This window comes from Mustela lutreola, chromosome 15 (assembly GCF_030435805.1).
Source record: "Mustela lutreola isolate mMusLut2 chromosome 15, mMusLut2.pri, whole genome shotgun sequence".
In the NCBI taxonomy this organism is placed as follows: Eukaryota; Metazoa; Chordata; class Mammalia; order Carnivora; family Mustelidae; genus Mustela; species Mustela lutreola.
The window spans coordinates 30,786,482-30,807,657 of NC_081304.1; the positions used below are offsets into that span (position 1 = coordinate 30,786,482).

The 21,176-nt window shown below is 41.2% G+C and overlaps 1 protein-coding gene across 1 annotated transcript in view; it reads left to right on the plus strand.

The window, feature by feature from the left end:
- Positions 1-21,176, plus strand: part of ANKFN1 (ankyrin repeat and fibronectin type III domain containing 1) — a 266,145-nt gene that overhangs the window by 133,306 nt on the left and 111,663 nt on the right. The window contains exons 5-6 of the mRNA XM_059148501.1: positions 2,658-2,852; positions 4,659-4,772. Of these exons, the coding sequence (XP_059004484.1) occupies positions 2,658-2,852; positions 4,659-4,772 (309 nt within the window). The remainder of the gene's footprint in view (positions 1-2,657; positions 2,853-4,658; positions 4,773-21,176) is intronic.

The window sequence follows — 21,176 nt, forward strand, 5'->3', positions numbered from 1 at the left end:
CAAAGTCTGTGTGGAGACACTGATGCCCCAGGAGGGTGCACGTATTCGCTCTGTGCACGCCTTCGCTCCAGAGATGCCCACTGCATGCCCCCCCACCTCATTATATAGTATATAATATATATAATATACCACATTAGGTATCCCAGTTTGAGAAGCACAGGGATCCAGCTGATCTTGGAAAATTCACATGGTTATAAAATTAAATAGGTCTCCCCCTAGCCTCTGAAGAGGCAACATGCTTGACCTTAAAGATGTGGAATCCCTTCACCAGTACAACTCAGACAGCGTCAAGGCCACAGCCTTAGAGGAAAGGGAAAATGTGGAAACAAAGCATGTTGTGCTAAGAAAAGCAGAAAAAAATCTCAGGGGGAGCCAAGCATAGCTCGAAAGAAGCTGTCCATCTGAAATGCCACCTGGAATTCACACCAGTAATAACTGTTGTGGATATAAAAATTAATAGGGGGGATTTCATAGTATTAGAAAAATTTATTTTTATAAATCATGTGTCTATCACCCAAGTGTTGACGCATGCATGCAATTCAAACATTAGGCTTACAATAAAAAGCTCACTGAATGACTTAGCAAGGACAATTCCCCCATTTTCTCTATAATTTGGAGTGGAAGGAGGGGGGCCGTGGGCAGAGGGTGCAGTTACTGGGTCAATTAATCAACCTGAGAACTGTGACACAAACCCTGACGCCTAACCTATGTCTAAAAATACACAAATGTATACGAATTTGTTTTCAACTGTCAATGCCTATATTTAGGACCTTCCCAGCAAGGCTATAATGAGACTGTGTTTGAGGCCTTCAGTCATAGCAGACTCTACCATTAATCTGAAGTTAGTTAAATTAACAGCATTTAGTACTGGCTTGTCAATCTCACTGCTCCAGGAAATTGCACCTTGAGGCTACTAATATTGCCAATTTTTCCACTAGAGTATGCGCCCGCGTGTGTGTATGTGTATTTTTTTCTCCAGAGCCTCCGTGTTCATACGCCATCATTGCTTCCCTACGTCCACAGCACTTATATTATCATTTATTCTGGCCTCCTTTAGCCTTCCCGGGGGATTCTGCGTAGTGTAGCTGCTCAGTGAAAGAGTTTTTTAGCTTTATATTTATTTGTTTATTTTTCTGTCATGGCTCATGACTGAGGCTTTAAAAAAAGTGTGACGGTATTCAGAGTACATGATTGACTGCTACAGCAACATTCATTAACCATGAGAAATCTGCAGCAAAACACAGTCCTGAGTGTTCTAAACAGCAACTTGAAAAAGAAAGAAGAAAGAAAGAAAAAAAAAAAAAAAGACTTGCCTAATTTTTCATTGACCTCATCTGTAAATAAATTGAGACTGATGGTGAGCAGGGGCAATAATAAATGAGTATTCATTTCCTGTAATCAATGCAGACATGCCTATGAGCACAGAGAATATGAATATATAACCACCTAATTTCCATTTCAAAATACACCTAACAAATTTTCACTTGAGTTATCTTCATAATATTTTCCTCCCTTAATTAGAAGAATGAAATGTTTGGATTTCGTTCCCACCCACCAGGATGAAATATTGTTTTGGTCACACAGTGTCAGACACACATTGGTGACAGCAGCTGAGCTTGATTCTGGTCTGTCCCGTTCTTTCTGTGGTTCCTTCCACACACCCATGCTGAGGCTGTCGCCTCCTTACCACGAACTACGTCCTCCTGCCTCCCTTGGCAAGGGACTTCCAAGGCCCCCCTCAAACATATGGGAGCCATGAGGAAACCCCCAGAAGCAGCTTCCCAACCCAACACACGAATGTGAAATGTTCTGTCACTGTCATGAACATTCTCTCTCACAAGGGCCGGTCAGGTGAATAGTATGACGTGAATTTCATGGAGACACCATGTATGGGGTAAAACAGAAATATCAGACTGTATAATTTCTCTCAGGAGGAAGAGTAGTAGAACTTGCTGATGAGCATGGGCATCTGCAGAGAAGATTCCTTCCCTGAGATCATGATCAGAGATGGAATTGTTAGGAGAGCATAGTCTGGTCACGCCCAGTCATGAAGACTCACCACCGCTACTGTGGCAGTGGGAATAGAACACTTCATCAGCAATAAATAAATTGGTTAATTACAATACAATTACGCCACTAAGACCTATGTACAAAAATGTCTGTGCGTTGGGCACAACGTGGTTAAGAGCAGAACATTCTAATCAGATTCTACCCCACCAAAAAAACACCAAACAACTTTAACAGAATGCAGCTTGCCTCCTGGATGCCTTTTCTTACGACCTTCCTAGCCCTACAAGAGCTTTTAGCCCTAAATGTTTGTCTTTGCAAAGGTCATGGAAACAACTGTGTGCAGTCTGGGTTAGAAGTGGTCCTCGTGGGTACTTGATGGTGGAACTCTAATGAACTGTGCTAGCCAGCTGTTCGGGGCACATATTATAGGAGGGGCACCAGGGCAATGAACATCTTAAATTGATGGACTTAACATTTAATCTAGTTGTCAGTGTCACCACGTAGACCTTGTTGGATAAGTCAGTTAATAAGGAACATAGACTTACCCCGGGCATTTTTTAAACCCAAAAGTCAACTCTTAACTCCCCTGCCCATGAAACAGTGTTCCCCCAGAAAGAGAAAGGAGTCACCCATGTCTTTCCCTGCAGTTGTCAGCCTGGAAAGCCGAGCACTGCACCTCACCACACTGGTGCAGGAAGCCCAGCAGAGGGTGAGTGAACTGTCTGCCCAGGTGGAGAACGAAGGACCAAGTCTGGACAGCACAGAGAAGGAAAAACAGCTGAGAGCTTGGGAGTGGCGGTGTCGACTGTACAGACGCATGAGGACTGGCTTCGAGCACGCCAGTGAGTAAAAGCCGAAGACTTCTGCGTTTAACTAGAAGCCAGGTTGGCTGGACACAGCCAGGCCTTTTTTTACTGATTTTTTTTTTCCCCGACTCTGCTCCAGGGTCATGGATGGCCGTTGTCAGCCTATTTGGAGTGAGGGTTCTGGGCGGCTGTAAAAGGATCTTTTGTCTTGCTTGATTTTCTGGCTCCCAGTAGGTTCTCTGACCACAGCCATGAGGCTTCAGTGCTGCTGGCCTCTCTCCACCATGTCACACTCATCTAGTGCTTTCCACCCGATACGCCCCAATGCCTAATAACCTGGATGGTCTGATACCCTAAGTGGCTATATTTTGGGATGGGGAGGTGGAAAATATTTGTTTGTCCAGTTCCTGCCTCCAACCCGAGTTTAAGTTGTTTTCAACTCTCTACTACATTTTTTATAGAGCGCTTATATAAACCGACCTTCGGTTAATACAGGCCACAGAGGATAGTCAGTCAGCCCCTGAATTATGCTTGGTCTGCACTTCCATTCTCTTCGTCAATTCTTTTTGTTAGTTTTAAGGAAAGCCTTGTTTCTCGATAATGCTCATTAGCACTGGAAGGTACAGTGTACAGCAGTCCCTAATATACAAAAGTATCAAATTCAGACACTTGGGGAATATTAAAATCTTGTTCCAAAAGGAGATCTTATTTAAACGACAATGAAAAAAAAATTAGACTGGAGGATTTAAATATAAGGGAAAGGATCAGTTCATTAGTTTGGGAATATCTGCCTCTGCTTTGTCCTATAGGTAAAGACGAAGGCAGTGAAAATCTTGTTCTCTGAAGCAGTTCTGTATAGTAAGGACCGCATCTAAGCCTCATCCTTTTCTCTTAAAGCAAACAACTTAAGCGACATTAATGGAAGTTTTTTTCAAAATTAACACTAATGAAAGTTTGTTTCAAAATTAACAGTCTCTTCAGCGGTGCTGATACATGTGTTTTTTTTATTTAAAAAAAGAGACATGCAGCATTTGTTTTAATAAATGCATTTGCAATTGTGCCTCATTTAGGACAGATTACTACTAGAAGCAACCATAGTTTTACACTTCTGCCATTTGAGAGGGAATTTTCTAAATCACAAAACGCCTTCTGGGTGTTAAGGAACACCTAGAACTATCAGGAGTCCTTTAAAACCCAAGGTTATTAGGTATGGCATTCGTCTGTGAATTCTTTTTCAGAAAATGTTACATGATATAATAGGAGGCACCATGAGAGAAGGCAGGTTGGCATTCTGTCCTGGGAAGACCCCAGAATCAGGCCCCGGAAGCCATGGGGCTTCGTCCTAGCTGTGTGTCTTTGCTGTGTCCTTGAACAAGTAGTGTGGCCTCTTTGGACTGCAGGTTCCTCATCCTCAATAGGCACATGCTCTGCTTGCCTTTTCTACCCAGCAGGGTTGCAGAAAGGCTCCAGTGAAATGATTTCCATGAAAGTACTTCATGAAACGTAGCAGTCTCTATGAGCAGCCGGCTCCTGCTAACACTTCCCGGCCTCCTCTCCACTGGTCCAGGCCAATCTCCTGTTGGGTTTCCAGGATACTTTGGGAAGGCTTAACTGGTATTATTTATCCCTTCAGAAGACGTTCTAATGCTCAAATAAGACCACGATGGCAACAAATAAAGGCCATTGAGACTTCTAATGAAAATGTTCAAAAGCAAAAGCTATTAGGCTCTACAAACAAATGTTTCCATAGTGTGTGTTTCAGGGTATCCTTTGAAGAGGCAGGAACATTGTTTAAAAAGGATTTGCAATGTTAAGATCCTTACGTTTTTCCTTCTGTCCCAGGAGCCCCTGAGGTGCCAACCAACGCCTGTCTCATGGTAACCAGCAGCACGGCACTCACTGTCAGCTTTCAAGAGCCTCTTAGTGTCAACGCAGCTGTAGTAACCAGATATAAAGGTACCAGAGTCCGGTTGTTGGTTTTTTTGTTTTTTTTGTTTTTTTTTTCATTGTTTCTTCTTAAAAAAACAGTCCATTGTTTGGGGATCAGTTGTGCATTTTGTATGTTTGTTTTTCCTGCTTGTAGGATTTTTTTTCTATGCCATGTACTTTTTGAGTTGAAATATTTCCGTAGGTGCTCATGTACAGAGCAAAATGTTAATGAGAGTAAGTCACAGAGAAGATGGACCATAGGACCAGGCTGTCGTTATGCCAAGCCCCTCCAAAATATTAATTCCATTCTTGTTTGCAGAAGACCTGTTTTGTGCATAGTGTAGGTCTGGAGACAGAATTAAGTAGGAAGAATCAGCCTCCATCCAAGGAGCTCAGAGGATGGGATACAGAACATACTAAGTAGTGGGGCATATGACTTGATACCTGTAACAGCAGGTAAACTGGAGTTCAGGATTTAAAAAAAAAAAAAAAAAAAAAGATAAAGGACATTAGGGGTCAGAAAAGAAAGAGGGAGGTAACAGGATAAGATCAGAAAGGCCCCAAGGTGCAGGTGGCATGTGGCTTTCAAGGATGGCTAGGATTTGGACCAAAAGATGTTGAAGGGGAAAGTAATCTCCAAGTGGAGAGAACAGTGGGCACAGGTTAATACTTGTGAAGCAAGAGCATGCTAGGACAGGCAAAAGGGAGCAAGAAAACCAGTTGTGGCTCCAGGGGCGCTGAGGGTTCACGAAAAGGCACAGTGAAATGTCAGAGCAGAGAGAGAAATGAGCACAGGAGGCAGGGGGACCTGAATTCAAATTTAAGGAGTTTTCGGCATTATTTGATGAACTCTGCAGAACACTGAATCAGGTAGGGACAGGATCAGAGGTAGATGGTGAAATATTTGGGTTGCAAGGCTGTGTACGATATACCAGAAGAGATGTGGGCCAAGAACAGGGAAGTGGGTTCGGCAGCTAGCTGGGGGAGCCATGACAGCTTGACGTGTCTGTGAAAGGAGAGAGGGAGCCCAGAGGAGACGGACAGCAGAATGACACGGGGATGAGAACTGCCAAGGCTGCAGAGCACCGACTGTATACCCGGCACCTCGGCAAGCTATCGGCTACACTAACTGCACGTGATCTTCACAGCAGCCCTATCAGTGGGCACTGTTAGGATTTCTACTTTGTAGGCGAGAAGACTGAAGCACTGAGGTTAAGGAATTTGCCTGAAGACAAAAACCAGAGCCAGAAGTATCCCATTATGTGGATTCTCGAATGCGGTGGTCAAAAAAAAGAGCAAAGTCGATTTTCCTGACTCAGGGGGACATATGGAAGTAGTCTGAATGGCCCCACAACTTGATAAAGTCCTCTGTGCATAGATTCCCAGATGCCAGCCCATAAGGCAGCAGTCCTGTGTCCAAGCAGTCTATGTGCCTCCTGTCTCCTTCCCAGGGCCTGTTCCCTCAGAGAATTTTCTAGGTCTGCAAATATTACTCTGTCCACACCTGTAGCTTTCTGAGGTACTTGGAATTTTCCAGATAACTCCACTTTGTACTACCTGAGGTAAGGCAGTCTAGCATTTGTTACCATTTGGGGTTTTCTGTATCAGAGAGAAGGTAGCCTGAGGGTACTAGTGACAAAAGACAAATGAAGCCACCCAAGGTGGCCTCCCACGGCCATCCTTTGATACAGTTCTGATACTTTGTCTTGGTTGCCTGCACCGCCAGGACTTCCTGAAACTCAGAGCCAGGGTTTGCGGGCAGTGGCAGACTTGGACATTTTCCTCTCTCTACCTCTCTCCAGCTCCGGGTTGTGATGAAGGGTTTCATCAGTGCTGCCAAGCTCGACATTTTCTTCTTACATTTGATTAGTGAGCTATCGGGAGCTAATTTATCCAGACTGTCAGCTATTTAATACTCGACCATCGTGCCAGCAAGTTCTATCAGCATTCACATATTAACACGTCTCATCTCAGGAGACTTGTATTTGGGTGAGGTTGAAAATGAAAGCCACAAGTGGGTTCTGTTAGCAACTGGAGGAGATTAATTAAGCATTATAAATAGAATTGTCTGTTGCATTATGGAGTAGGTTTCCTTGTGTTAATTTATAAGGTCATAAATTGAGTCCTTAACCTGGCCACTCTCAGGGGTTATTTAAAACAGCTGGCAGTCTCCTGCACCCAGAGACAGCAGGACAGTTTTTAATTCAGTTGAAGTCATTATTTAATTACAGAAATATTAGCAAAATTACCCTGAAACAAGGCTAATTATTTATTTGCATTAAAAAAGATGAAACAATCGAGAAATCCACAGAATGAAATGTCAGTTATCTAATTGGTTAGAGGGAGGGCTTACCCCTACAGTATTTAGGGTTTGGAAAAACATCTCAAACTGCTCTCCAGAATTTTTGGGTTCACAAAACCTCAAGCTTGTTTTGACAACTGGATGTTCTCCCCCTTCAGACCGAAGCCTGTGTTTCAAAGAAAATCTGAATCCTTCCGTTTCTCACGTGTGTACACTCAACTCATTAACATGTTCCGTTTTTTTTTGTTTGTTTGTTGATATCCAGAAATCTTTTTAAGAGCATCTCTTTATAAGCATTCTTCAGGCCCAGGGACCAAGCACCGGGCCAACTGCTGTCACAACTTGGACATTAAAGACATCAATTTCAGTTTAAAACCCAGAAATAGTTTTGAGTAAGACCCACTGGAGTTTTCTGCTTCCATCTCCCTTAAATGTGGGAAAATGGCGCTAAGAGAATGACTGTCTGTTTCCAGGTATTTCTTCCTTGGATTCAAAGAGGAGGGGCATCTTTTGGTCCCATCTCACCAATTCCATGGCTTATAGAGCCAAACCAGGATTATTTCAAACACTTTGATGTTTTGGACAGTTGCCAGAATTGCTCTCCCCCCCCCCCCCCACCCGCCTTGGGTAACTTGCCTGCAGCTCCCATTGGCAGAGGATATGTCATTTCTCTGCATTCCCAAAGCAGAGAGCATGTTCAAAAGTGATTTTGCTGCTTGTTGCTGTGTTGGGAATGGAAAGGAAAGTATCCTTTGACAGATGCTATGTGGCATCTGTTTTCTATCCACAGGATGAATTATTTTCTATCTTTATTTTAAAAGCAGGGCTTGACATGGTCACCCTTCAGGCTTTGCCAATGACGAGCTGCTTCAGTTGCTGCCCTGGTGGGTGTGGGCAGTAACTGGTTTGGGTGGTGCCCTTCCCCATCTCTTCTTACCTCCTTCTCCAACAGATTAGAAGCCACCACCTTAATTCCTTCCTACAAAGGCTTGTAATAGCACACTATTTAACTCCTCTTCAATTGATGGCATTCTCTTAAAAAAAAATTTGAAAAGCATTTCCTCTTGCAGAAATTGCCAAGACCTTTCCAGAGTTGGTAGTGTATCTCCTCCTGCAAATAGAGCAGGTGGTGCTTCTGCCAACTGCCACCTCTCAAATTATTTCCCAGAAAGAAAGAAAGCCAAAGAATTCCACAGAGATGTCCGGGAGCAGTATGGCTTCTAGGAGGGAGAGTCCACCATCTGTCCATGAAAGTCCTCAGGGTCGACAATTTGTAATAATAGCATGAACTTGACCATGACTTAATCACCTGGGCCATCTTTTCATAAGACTTAAGAAAAAACTGACTTCATGGGGCTTGGGTGCACAGTGCCTAGTATTTATATTACTTTTACCCCTTCTAATAATTTTTTCCTCCTACACCTTATAATTCGAAAGAGAAAAGTGCATTGCATTAGAGACTATAATTATCTTCCATGTTTAAATAATTGAAGAATTAGTCTGATCCTACGCATGAGGTAGCTACTCTCATCGGTAGATTGAATGGACTCGATTTCACAAAACTAAAAGATTTATCATTTTAGTTAGCCTGTGTGGGTGGGGGTGAGGCAAAAGTTTACAGATGAGAAGCAACGAGGAGAGGCAGAAGCTGTTATGTACAGGGGACAGGAAACTCAGTGGGCTAACATTTTTGCATACAAGTAAAAATATAGAAATAAGTTCAGCAACTAAATGTATGATGATGAGGAAAAGCAGCCAGTCCAGTGAGAGCAGGAGAAGGGCAGCCCTATTCAAATTCCTTCATCTAGGCTTCCGCAGGCTTTCTAGGTCACTTCTCGATTCCTCCCTGGTGGCTAAGCTGTCCGGATCCAGCCATTTGACTCTTCGACCGTCTTGTGAACCACCTTAAAACCCTTCTCCAGTATGGTATGTTGTAAAGCACAGCCTTTTTGCATTTTCTTCATTTAGGCAAGTTTTTAACCCTCAAACAATACAGTACAGGTTATATAAAAGACAAGGTAAAACATTTACCCTTCCTCCAGTGGCCCAGCCCTGTCACAAATCTAATCTGTTATGAGTTCCATGTACGGCCTTACAAATCCTTTCTTGATGCACATACCCACATGTATAAGCACACAGATGTTAGGTTTATGTGCTAAAATTATCACAGTCTAATCCTACAACTAGATTTAAGATTTTATTTATTTGAGAGAGAGCACAGAGGGAGAGCAAGAGGGAAAAGCAGACTCCAGACTGAGTGGAGAGCCACATGCGGGCTCAATCCTAGAATCCCGAGTTCACCACCCAAGCCAAAGGCAGACACTTAACCAACTGAGCCACTCAGGCATGTCTAGAGTTGTTATTAATTTAGCAATGTATCATATCTATCAAATACCCTTCTATGTCAGTGTGTTTGGATTTTCATTCTTTTTAATCCCCGAACAGTATTCCTATTCCCTAGCTAGAGGTGCCATAATTTATCTAATCATTCTTCCACTGATAAATATAGGTTGTTTCCATTTTTTCCCCTATTATATTACAATCCTTGTATGTGTCTCTGTTTTACTTGGGCCAATACTTGCTTCTGGGACTATTAAGTAGAAGTGGAATAGTTTATGCAGTCCCATTCTTTGTCTCACTCACCTGTCTATAGCCATTGTTAACCTTAAAAATAAAACCTTCAAAAAAAAAAAAAAAACAGCAAACAAAAACCCCTCAGTCATTTTACTAGAAGGAAAACAAAAAACAAAAAACAAAAAACAGGTTTATTTAGCAACCCTGGAGACTTGCAAGTCTTGCAAGTCAGGTTAAGCAAGCTACAACAGGCCTAAAGAACAAAAGAGAAAAACATCCTTCAAAGAGGAAAGGGAGCAGTTGGGCAGGGTGTTAGAAACAAAAAGTCTATTGGAGTAAACTGGAAGGAGTCTGAAGTATAGTGGCTTTCCATTGGCTGAGTTGTGAGGTCTCTGATTGGCCATACCGTTGTTTCGGCAAAAGAACCTTTCTTCCAGCTGGAGTAATATAGTAGTAGGTAAACAGACTTCCAATGTGCATCTCTTCCTGCTGGGTCCATCTCTTCCTGTTGGGCCGCTGACAATAAGTGGTAGGGAGTAAGAACTCCTGCTCTGGGCCTCCCCAATCCATCTTAAATGGTGTTTCCTTTCATTAATTTTCACACCAGAGTAACTTTATAGTATTTTAACATCCGGTAGGGCAAGTCCCTCCCATGGTAACCGTTTTCAAAATGTCACAGTTGTCTGTACACATGTTCTCTTCCAAATGAATTTTTAAAACTGGTTTGTCAGGTTTAATTTTCAAAATCATATTGGGGTAGCATCATATTCCTAAATTAATTTGGAGAGAGCCTTTCCATCCAAAACAGGTCTTTCTAATCAAGCCGAATTTTATGTATTCAGGAAAATTTCATAATTTTCTGTAGATGGGCCTTCTACACTCACTGTTAAGTTTCATGCGGGAACTATTTAACACATTTTATGGCTATTATGAATGAATTCTCTTTTCAAGATAGAGTCTCTAATTGGCTATTTGTGGGACAATAGAAGAGCGAGTGCTAGTTTGAAAAAAATCTTTAGTTGGTTGCTTTGCTGAGCTCTTAGTAATGGTGAGGGCTTTTTTTTGTTTTTGTCTTTTTCTCTTCAGTAGTTCATCTTGCATCTTACGATTTTTTCTTTTAACATCATCTCTAAGTAAGGATCATTTTGTCCTTCCTTTCTAGTACTTTCTGTTCTTTCTTGGATCTCACTTTATTAACTAGAGTCAGTGTGGTTTCTAGTTCCCACTACATTGTGCATCGTAAGTGGGACAGTAGGTATCCTTCTCTCTTACCTGCTTTTGTCAATGTGCATCTGATATTTTACCATCAAGTGTGATGTCTAGGATAGGGGTCTGGTAGGTAACCTTTACCAAATTAAGGAAGCTCCATGTGGATTATGATGAATGATATAGCATTGAACATAATTTTTAGATCTCCACTGTGATCCTGGTTCCTTTAGTATTTCAAAAGTCATGTATCTGTGCCCCTTCTTTTAGAATTGTTGAACATTTGTCTATTTTATTGATTTGTTTGAAGAATTAACTTTTTTCATTCATAAAACCTAGTTCTTGCTTATCTCCTACTTTATTAATTTCTAGCCTTAGCTTTGCCAATTCCTGCTACTTTCTGTTGGGTTACTTTATTCTCTTTCCCAGTTCTTTTTTTTTTTTTAACTAGGAACCTTAACTCATTCTTTTATTTTCCTTTTTTTCTAATCCATGTATTTAAGGCTATAACTTTTCCCCTACTATTTTGTCCATATCCAAAAGGTTTAAAGTGAGGTGCTATAATCATTTATTTATAAAAAAAATTATCATTTCCACTTTAAGCAGCGTTTTTAGGCAAGCTATTTTAAACTTCTAAGTGGCCATATTTTTTGGCTGTATTTTTAAGATTAATTTCTAATTCTATCATAATAAGAAAAATTTTTAATGTGCTCAGTATGCTTTTGAGCTATTTTAAAACTTATCTGTAGCTAACCAATAAATCAGTGTATATGGACCATCGCTGGTGTTTGAAAAGAACGTGTAAACTCCATTGGGAATAAAGTGTGGATGTGCGTGTGTTTTTTAAATCCCTTTTTCTAAAGTGTTTGTTCCTTTGATCTTTGATCTCTGAGAACCTGCTTTATTTGTCTTGCTTAATTCTGTTTGCTTCAACTTCTATTTTGTCTGTAATTAACAGTGCTTCCTAGGTTTTCATTTGCCTGCTGCCTCTCTGTCTTACTATTTTCAGCCTTCCTATGATGTTTGAGAAACATTCCTTATAAAGAGTATATGGTTAAACTGATAGACTCAAACTGCAAGTTTGTCTCTTTTTATATACATCTTATTTTTGTCCAAAATGATCTAAGAATGGGATTTTTAAAAACCAAATTTGTACTAAAAGGCTTATAATTTTTTTAAAAAAGTTCCCTTCTTCAGTCTTCTTCCCCTTCTCTTCAGCACCAGCCAGTTTTAACTCCTCTAGTTCTTATAATTACCTGTCTACTTTCACTAATAATACTTCTGTGGCTCTTTCTTGATGCAGCAATTGCAGGTCTTATGTATGCAATTATAACTAGAACAGAAAAGAATTTAACTCTCATAACACCACACTCCTCTGTATCCTTTTCTCTCTCCACCTCATTGTATTTCCATTTTTAGTTAAGTCAGCAGTGTTTATCCTATTATGAATGTGGAGATTCTGGTTGTTGTTTTAACTAAAATCCTGACTTTATTCAGATAACCTTAGTTTCCACCTGATAACTCCTCTTTTTTTAAAGATTTTATTTATTTGAGAGAAAGAGAAAGTGGGAGAGAAAGGGTGTAAGTGGGAAGAGGGGCAGAGGGAGAGGGAGAGAGAGAATGCCCTGCAGACTGTACACACTGAGCGTAGGACTCCCATCTCACGGGGACCCCTGAGATCATGACCCAAGCCAAAATCAAGAGTTGGATGTTCAACTGACTGCACCACCCAGGCACCCCTGAGGTCTCTTTTTTTGTCCCAGGACCTCATCCAAGACCCCATATGACATTTAGTTATCATACCTCCTTGAGTTCTTCTGGCTGACAGTTTTTCTGGCTTTCCTTGTTTTTGATAACCTGGACAATTTTGAGGAAGACTGTATAGGTATTTTTGTAGAGTGTCCCTCTTTCGGATGTGACTGATATGATTAGGCTGGGGATATGGGTTTGGGGATGGAAGACCACAGAGGTAAAGCTTTACCCATTTTCATCCCATCATATCAAGAGTACAGGCTCCCAGTATGACTCATCACTGTTGACGCTGACCGTGTTCACCTGGCTGAGGTGTGTTTGTCTGGTTTCTCCGCAATAAAGTTATGGTTTAACCCCTTCCATCCTGTATTCTTTGGGAGGAAGTCACTATGTGCGGCCTGCTCTAAGTGTGTAAGTTTTGACATTGCGAAGTCAAATAGTGTACTGTGATTATATTTCCTTACCTATATATTTTCCTCAAATCTCTAATTGCCTCTTTTCTCTTTCCTACCCTACTTTCCATTATCATATTCAAAATCTGTTTCAAATAGTCCTTTCAGAATAGTACCTATTTTCCCTCCTCTACTACTATCTATTCATGTTCCATTATATAATAGTAACTCGTTGGGTTTGCATTAAGCAAATACAAATTAAAACTACAGTGAAAGGGGTGCCTGGGTGGCTCAGTCAGTTAAGTCTCTGACTATTGATTGTGGCTCAGGTAGTGGGATAGATTCCTTGAGTCAGGCTCCTTGTTCAGTGGGGAGTCTGCTTGAGATTCTGTCTCTTCCTGTCCCTGTGCCTCTCCCTACTTTCTCACGCACGTTCTCTCCTCTCTCGCCCCCAAAATAAATAAATAAATCTTTAAAACACACATACACACACTGAAATTTTGCTATGTGCCTATTGAGTAGCAAAAAAATTTGAAAATAGGGACAATACCAAATGGCAAGGATGCAGAGCCATCGGATCACTCATATGTGCTGGTGGGAATGTAAAATGATACAGGCACTCTGAAAAAGCTTAGCAATTTCTTTAAAAAAGAAACCACCCAAGTACCATACCTCCTACCAACTGGTAGGCATTTATCCCAGAAAAATGAAAACTCATGTTCATATAAAAACCTGTTTACAACTGTTCTAGCAGCTTTGACTGTAATAACTGAAAACTGAAGCAAGGCAGGTGACCTCCAATTTGGTGCATGGCTAAACCAGTGGTGGTACATTCATACCATGGAATGATACTTAGCAATGAAAAGGAACACATTATCAAGACACACACCAGCCTGAAGGAATCTCTCAAGAATTATGCTGATTGAAAATGCCAACCCCTAAGACTACATAGCATATTGTTCCATTTATATAACACTCTTGAAATAACAAAATTATAGGAATAGAGAACAGATTAGTGGCTGCTAGGAAATGAGAGAAATGGGTATATATGGCTCACTTTTTTGTTTTCTAGCTAATGAATATGTTTTAAACGCTGTACCTTGTTTTTCTTTTAAAGGATTTGGAGAGAAAAATGTTAAGACAGGCGTGTGTGTCAGTTTGGAATCTTGATTCCGTCTCCAGGTCACTTCTCCCTCTTACCCAGCTGAATGCTCAGTAAACATGACCTAATACTACTATTACCCTAAGCCAACATACTTATGAAAGCATTTCTACTGTTTCAAAAAATTATGTAAGTTACCTAGGGACAAACATGAAACTGGGTTTTTATATCAGCTGGTGAAGAGGATTATTCCTGACAGTGATTTCATCTTCTTCCTGTTATAGTTGGAAAATCATGGATCCATAGAGTAATTGGAGTTTTTGGAATATGTGAGTTTTTCCCTAAGGTACGAGTTCCTTGAAGGTAGAAATCTTGGTTTTCTTCCCCCTCACCTCATATATTGCAGTAGCATTGACCACCTTTCTGTTCTAAAAGCATTTACCCCACTACAGGACCTTTGTACATGGCAATCCCTCTGCCTAGAGCACTGCCCCCTCCCATTTCCTGACCTTATATCATTGATTGTTCAGGTCTCTGTTACAAAGTCATTCCTTCAGGGAGCATTTCTAAGTATTTAGTACAAATCTTGCCTAATAAGTTCTACCATGCCTTTTCAAATAGTGTTCACAAATTACAAACATCTATTCATTTTTGTGGTATGTTTTTTAGTTGAAATATACTTATTATAGAACTTTTAGAGTCTCCGGAGTTTATTATATGACCTTTTAGAATTTCTAATATATCTAGTAAATTATTTTCCAAATTTCACTTGACTGTCATTGAATGTTTCATGGGAATAATGTTTCATGGAACCACGAGCATATTTAGTATTCTCAAATGAAACTGACCATTAGAATCCCCTTAGGATCCATGCCAGGGCCCCTTCTAAGACCAATCAAATCTGAGTCTTTGCAGGATAGAGACTGAAGCGTAGATACTTTTCAAGAGCTGCTAGGTCATTCTAATGCGTGGCCAGGCTATGAATGTGTGGTCATGTTTCTAATACGGATCCTTCCCATCAGTCTGTAAACCTCCTATAAGCAGGCATGTTTTGTTCATCTCTGTATTCCTAGAACTTGGCACAGGGCTTAATGTATGTGTGTATGTGTATGTATGTATATGTACATATAACATATGTATAGTTAAGTATTCAGTGAATTCACTGGGAGTCACAATGAACATGATAAGCACTCAAGTCTGCCTATTTATGGGTCTTAGAAGTTGCTGGGGAAAAGGCGGCTCACCAACATAAGAATTTACTTCATAGTATAAAGAAAATCGGGCGCAAAGTGTTAAGGATAGTTTTTAACTGACTTTGTCCAACGCTGTCTTTAACTGACCCTCGCATCTCATCCCTTTCCTTGATCACTCATCCACAGTTCTCTTCTTGGACACCCCCCCCCCCCCGCCCCACATGCCGACTACCACCTTCAGTTTCATTCTTTGGTAACCTGCTGGGCCCCTTGAGCTCGCTGTCTTCAACACACTTGCCATTGGAAAGTTTCTGCAAAGGTGATTACATCAGTACTGAGTAGAGTGGCTTTTTCCTCCTCCTCCCCCTCACATACCCCTCCAGAACTTTGGAGCCACGAAGCCTCCTGGCAGAGTAGGAGGCCCACCAGGCAGCTCTTTATCGCCATGCAACTGTGAGATGCCTCCCCACACTTCCTCCTGGGGAAAGTCAGCCTGCCAGTCGAGAATTAACCGTGCAGCAGTGCATGATGATGTGCCAAGCCCCCCCAACCCCCCCAGCCAGCCCCATCACCACCTCGCACCGCCATCCCCACCCCTGGACTGAACAAACTGTATCACTTACCCCCTGGGAGCCTGGCAGTTGCTGAGCCCAGACGCCACAGGGGCTGGTGAGTTTCCAGTGGCCACAGACAGAGGCAGGTCTCCACTCAAGGCACAGCTCTGTCCACGACTGTCCAACTGAGCACACAGCTGGCACAGCAGGTGATGAGCCACTTCCGGGCCACCTTCTCCCCTTGGAGATTTTCCTCTTGATTCCATTTTGGCCAGATCCCTTTGCAGCATTATAGTTTGTCAATAGCCCGCGACTGCTTTCTAGAATTTCTCTCCAGGAGAAAGTGTGTTTTTCTAAGAAATAGTTGTTCTAGCCTGAAGCCTAATTTCATGTGAGGGCTCAAAAATGAAACAAAAATAATCACCCTCAAGCCTGGAAGCTGAGGGGCCTCTCCACTCTGTGAGGAGTGCTTCCTTTTGGGAGGTGGGAGGCAGGGGTGGTCCTTTGTGCTTCTTAAATAAAATTTTCCCAATTATAAAAATAATGTATGCTCCTTGTATCAGCCAGAGTCCCAGCAGAAACAGAGGCATACTCAGCTTAAACTTGGAAGAAATTTTAATGATGGGATTATTTACAGAAAGGTGAGCAAGGCTCATGAATGGAGAAGGGATAGCAAAGTACCCACGACCAGCTACAATGGGAAGCTCTTAGCACCTCTACACTTGAAGGGAGAGGCGTAAAACCTGGGGGGCACCAGTCAGGAGGTGTGGTGTGAAAGGACACACACATCTCAAGACCCAGACACCAGCTGAACCCAACTAGACGCCCGAGGGCAAGGGGCCCTGGGTGACACAGTCCATAGGGATCAGCCTCAGAGCACGTCAGTAGAGGTCAGTTTTTTCTGATGAAGAGAGGGTGTTGGGGGCAAAAGGAAAGACCAGTATAAAAATTACAGAATATGGCAAAGGAGAGAAATCATAAATGAAGAAACAAATTACTCGCCCTCAGTCCTATAGCCCAAAGAAATCTAGTCTTTGAAGGAACTTGTAATATTTTTTGACCCCATCATCACTTGAGACCGTGTATTTTAATAATAATGGTGAACATGTCAAGCCCACACCCCATACCAGGCACTGGGTTAGGCTTTATAAGCACTGCTTCTTCTAAACCTCATAGAGCCCTAGAGAATAGGTATAATTTATCCTCTCCTCATGACTGAGGAGCCTGAGGCAAACAGAGGAACTTGCTGAGGTCCTACAGTCACTCTCAGTGACTCTGCTGTCCGCCTTCTTTTCTATCTCACACCCCCATGTTATGACCTCTGCTTTGAAGCGCTGCTCCAGTCCATTCATACTGCAGGGAATACATCAGTATGCATTTTACTCTTTTTTGATCGTTGGCTCTTCAAGTTGCTCCCAGTTGTTTCATGGTTACAAATGCTGCTGCCATGAACATTGCTGTATTTGGAGCATTTCCTGCATTCTGGAATGCTTCTTTATCTTTTTTTTATTTTGGTTTTATTTATTTTTTATTTTTTAAATATTTTATTTTTTTTAAATTTTTTAATTATTTTTTTATTTTTTACTTCTTTATTTTTTTTAAAGATTTTATTTATTTATTTGACAGACAGAGATCACAAGGAGGCAGAGAGGCAGGCAGAGAGAGAGAGAGGAGGAAGCAGGCTCCCCGCGGAGCGGAGAGCCTGATGCCGAGGCTCGATCCCAGGACCCTGGGATCATGACCCGACCCGAAGGCAGAGGCTTTAACCCACTGAGCCACCCAGGCGCCCCTGGAATGCTTCTTTAAAGGAGAATGCTACTCTGTTTTCCCCCCATTTTATTTTATTTTATTTTTTTTTCCCATTTCATTTATTTTATTATATTCTTTTTTTTTTTCTATTAAATTTGCTAATTTTTATAGTAATAACAATCTAGAATTCTATAAACATATATTTTTATCCCCAGGGGTACAGGTCTGTGAATCACCAGGTTTACACACTTCACAGCACTCACCAAAGCACATACCCTCCCCAATGTCCATAATCCCACCCCCTTCTCCCAAACCCCCTCCCCCCGGCAACCCTCAGTTTGTTTTGTGAGATTAAGAGTCACTTATGGTTTGTCTCCCTCCCAATCCCATCTTGTTTCATTTATTCTTCTTCTACCCACTTAAGCCTCCATGTTGCATCACCACTTCCTCATATCAGGGAGATCATATGATAGTTGTCTTTCTCTGCTTGACTTATTTCGCTAAGCATGATACGCTCTAGTTCCATCCACGTTGTTGCAAATGGCAAGATTTCATTTCTTTTGATGGCTGCATAGTATTCCATTGTGTATATATACCACATCTTCTTGATCCATTCATCTGTTGATGGACATCTAGGTTCTTTCCATAGTTTGGCTATTGTGGACATTGCTGCTATAAACATTCGGGTGCATGTGTCCCTTTGGATCACTACATTTGTATCTTTAGGGTAAATACCCAATAGTGCAATTGCTGGGTCATAGGGCAGTTCTATTTTCAACATTTTGAGGAACCTCCATGCTGTTTTCCAGAGTGGCTGCACCAGCTTGCATTCCCACCAACAGTGTAGGAGGGTTCCCCTTTCTCCGCATCCTCGCCAGCATCTGTCATTTCCTGACTTGTTGATTTTAGCCATTCTGACTGGTGTGAGGTGATATCTCATTGTGGTTTTGATTTGTATTTCCCTGATGCCGAGTGATATGGAGCACTTTTTCATGTGTCTGTTCCCCATCTGGATGTCTTCTTTGCAGAAATGTCTGTTCATGTCTTCTGCCCATTTCTTGATTGGATTATTTGTTCTTTGGGTGTTGAGTTTGCTAAGTTCTTTATAGATTCTGGACACTAGTCCTTTATCTGATATGTCGTTTGCAAATATCTTCTCCCATTCTGTCAGTTGTCTTTTGATTTTGTTAACTGTTTCCTTTGCTGTGCAAAAGCTTTTGATCTTGATGAAATCCCAGTAGTTCATTTTTTCCCTTGCTTCCCTTGCCTTTTGCGTTGTTCCTAGGAAGATATTGCTGCGGCTGAGGTCGAAGAGGTTGCTGCCCGTGTTCTCCTCAAGGATTTTGATGGATTCCTTTCGTACATTGAGGTCCTTCATCCATTTTGAGTCTATTTTTGTGTGTGGTGTAAGGAAATGGTCCAATTTCATTTTTCTGCATGTGGCTGTCCAATTTTCCCAGCACCATTTATTGAAAAGGCTGTCTTTTTTCCATTGGACATTCTTTCCTGCTTTGTCGAAGATTAGTTGACCATAGATTTGAGGGTCTATTTCTGGGCTCTCTATTCTGTTCCATTGATCTATGTGTCTGTTTTTGTGCCAGTACCATGTTGTCTTGATGATGACAGCTTTGTAATAGAGCTTGAAGTCCGGAATTGTGATGCCACCAACGTTGGCTTTCTTTTTCAATATCCCTTTGGCTATTCGAGGTCTTTTCTGGTTCCATATAAATTTTAGAATTATTTGTTCCATTTCTTTGAAAAAGATGGATGGTACTTTGATAGGAATTGCATTAAATGTGTAGATTGCTTTAGGTAGCATAGACATTTTCACAATATTTATTCTTCCAATCCAGGAGCATGGAACATTTTTCCATTTCTTTGTGTCTTCCTCAATTTCTTTCATGAGTACTTTATAGTTTTCTGAGTATAGATTCTGTGCCTCTTTGGTTAGGTTTATTCCTAGGTATCTTATGGTTTTGGATGCAATTGTAAATGGGATTGACTCCTTAATATCTCTTTCTTCTGTCTTGCTGTTGGTGTAGAGAAATGCAACTGATTTCTGTGCATTGATTTTATATCCTGACACTTTACTGAATTCCTGTATAAGTTCTAGCAGTTTTGGAGTGGAGTCTTTTGGGTTTTCCACATATAGTATCATATCATCTGCGAAGAGTGATAATTTGACTTCTTCTTTGCCGATTTGGATGCCTTTAATTTCCTTTTGTTGTCTGATTGCTGAGGCTAGGACCTCTAGTACGACGTTGAATAGCAGTGGTGATAATGGACATCCCTGCCGTGTTCCTGACCTTAGCGGAAAAGCTTTCAGTTTTTCTCCATTGAGAATGATATTTGCGGTGGGTTTTTCATAGATGGCTTTGATGATATTGAGGTATGTGCCCTCTATCCCTACACTTTGAAGAGTTTTGATCAGGAAGGGATGTTGTACTTTGTCAAATGCTTTTTCAGCATCTATTGAGAGTATCATATGGTTCTTGTTCTTTCTTTTATTGATGTGTTGTATCACATTGACTGATTTGCGGATGTTGAACCAACCTTGCAGCCCTGGAATAAATCCCACTTGGTCGTGGTGAATAATCTTTTTAATGTACTGTTGAATCCTATTGGCTAGTATTTTGTTGAGTATTTTCGCATCTGTGTTCATCAAGGATATCGGTCTATAGCTCTCTTTTTTGGTGGGATCCTTGTCTGGTTTTGGGATCAAGGTGATGCTGGCCTCATAAAATGAGTTTGGAAGTTTTCCTTCCATTTCTATTTTTTGGAACAGTTTCAGGAGAATAGGAATTAGTTCTTCTTTAAATGTTTGGTAGAATTCCCCCGGGAAGCCGTCTGGCCCTGGGCTTTTGTTTGTTTGGAGATTTTTAATGACTGTTTCAATCTCCTTACTGGTTATGGGTCTGTTCAGGCTTTCTATTTCTTCCTGGTTCAGTTGTGGTAGTTTATATGTTTCTAGGAATGCATCCATTTCTTCCAGATTGTCAAATTTATTGCCGTAGAGTTGCTCATAGTATGTTCTTATAATAGTTTGTATTTCTTTGGTGTTAGTTGTGATCTCTCCTCTTTCATTCATGATTTTATTTATTTGGGTCCTTTCTCTTTTCTTTTTGATAAGTCGGGCCAGGGGTTTATCAATTTTATTAATTCTTTCAAAGAACCAGCTCCTAGTTTCGTTGATTTGTTCTATTGTTTTTTTGGTTTCTATTTCATTGATTTCTGCTCTGATCTTTATGATTTCTCTTCTCCTGCTGGGCTTAGGGTTTCTTTCTTGTTCTTTCTCCAGCTCCTTTAGGTGTAGGGTTAGGTTGTGTACCTGAGACCTTTCTTGTTTCTTGAGAAAGGCTTGTACCGCTATATATTTTCCTCTCAGGACTGCCTTTGTTGTGTCCCACAGATTTTGAACCGTTGTATTTTCATTATCATTTGTTTCCATGATTTTTTTCAATTCTTCTTTAATTTCCCGGTTGACCCATTCATTCTTTAGAAGGATACTGTTTAGTCTCCATGTATTTGGGTTCTTTCCAAACTTCCTTTTGTGGTTGAGTTCTAGCTTTAGAGCATTGTGGTCTGAAAATATGCAGGGAATGATCCC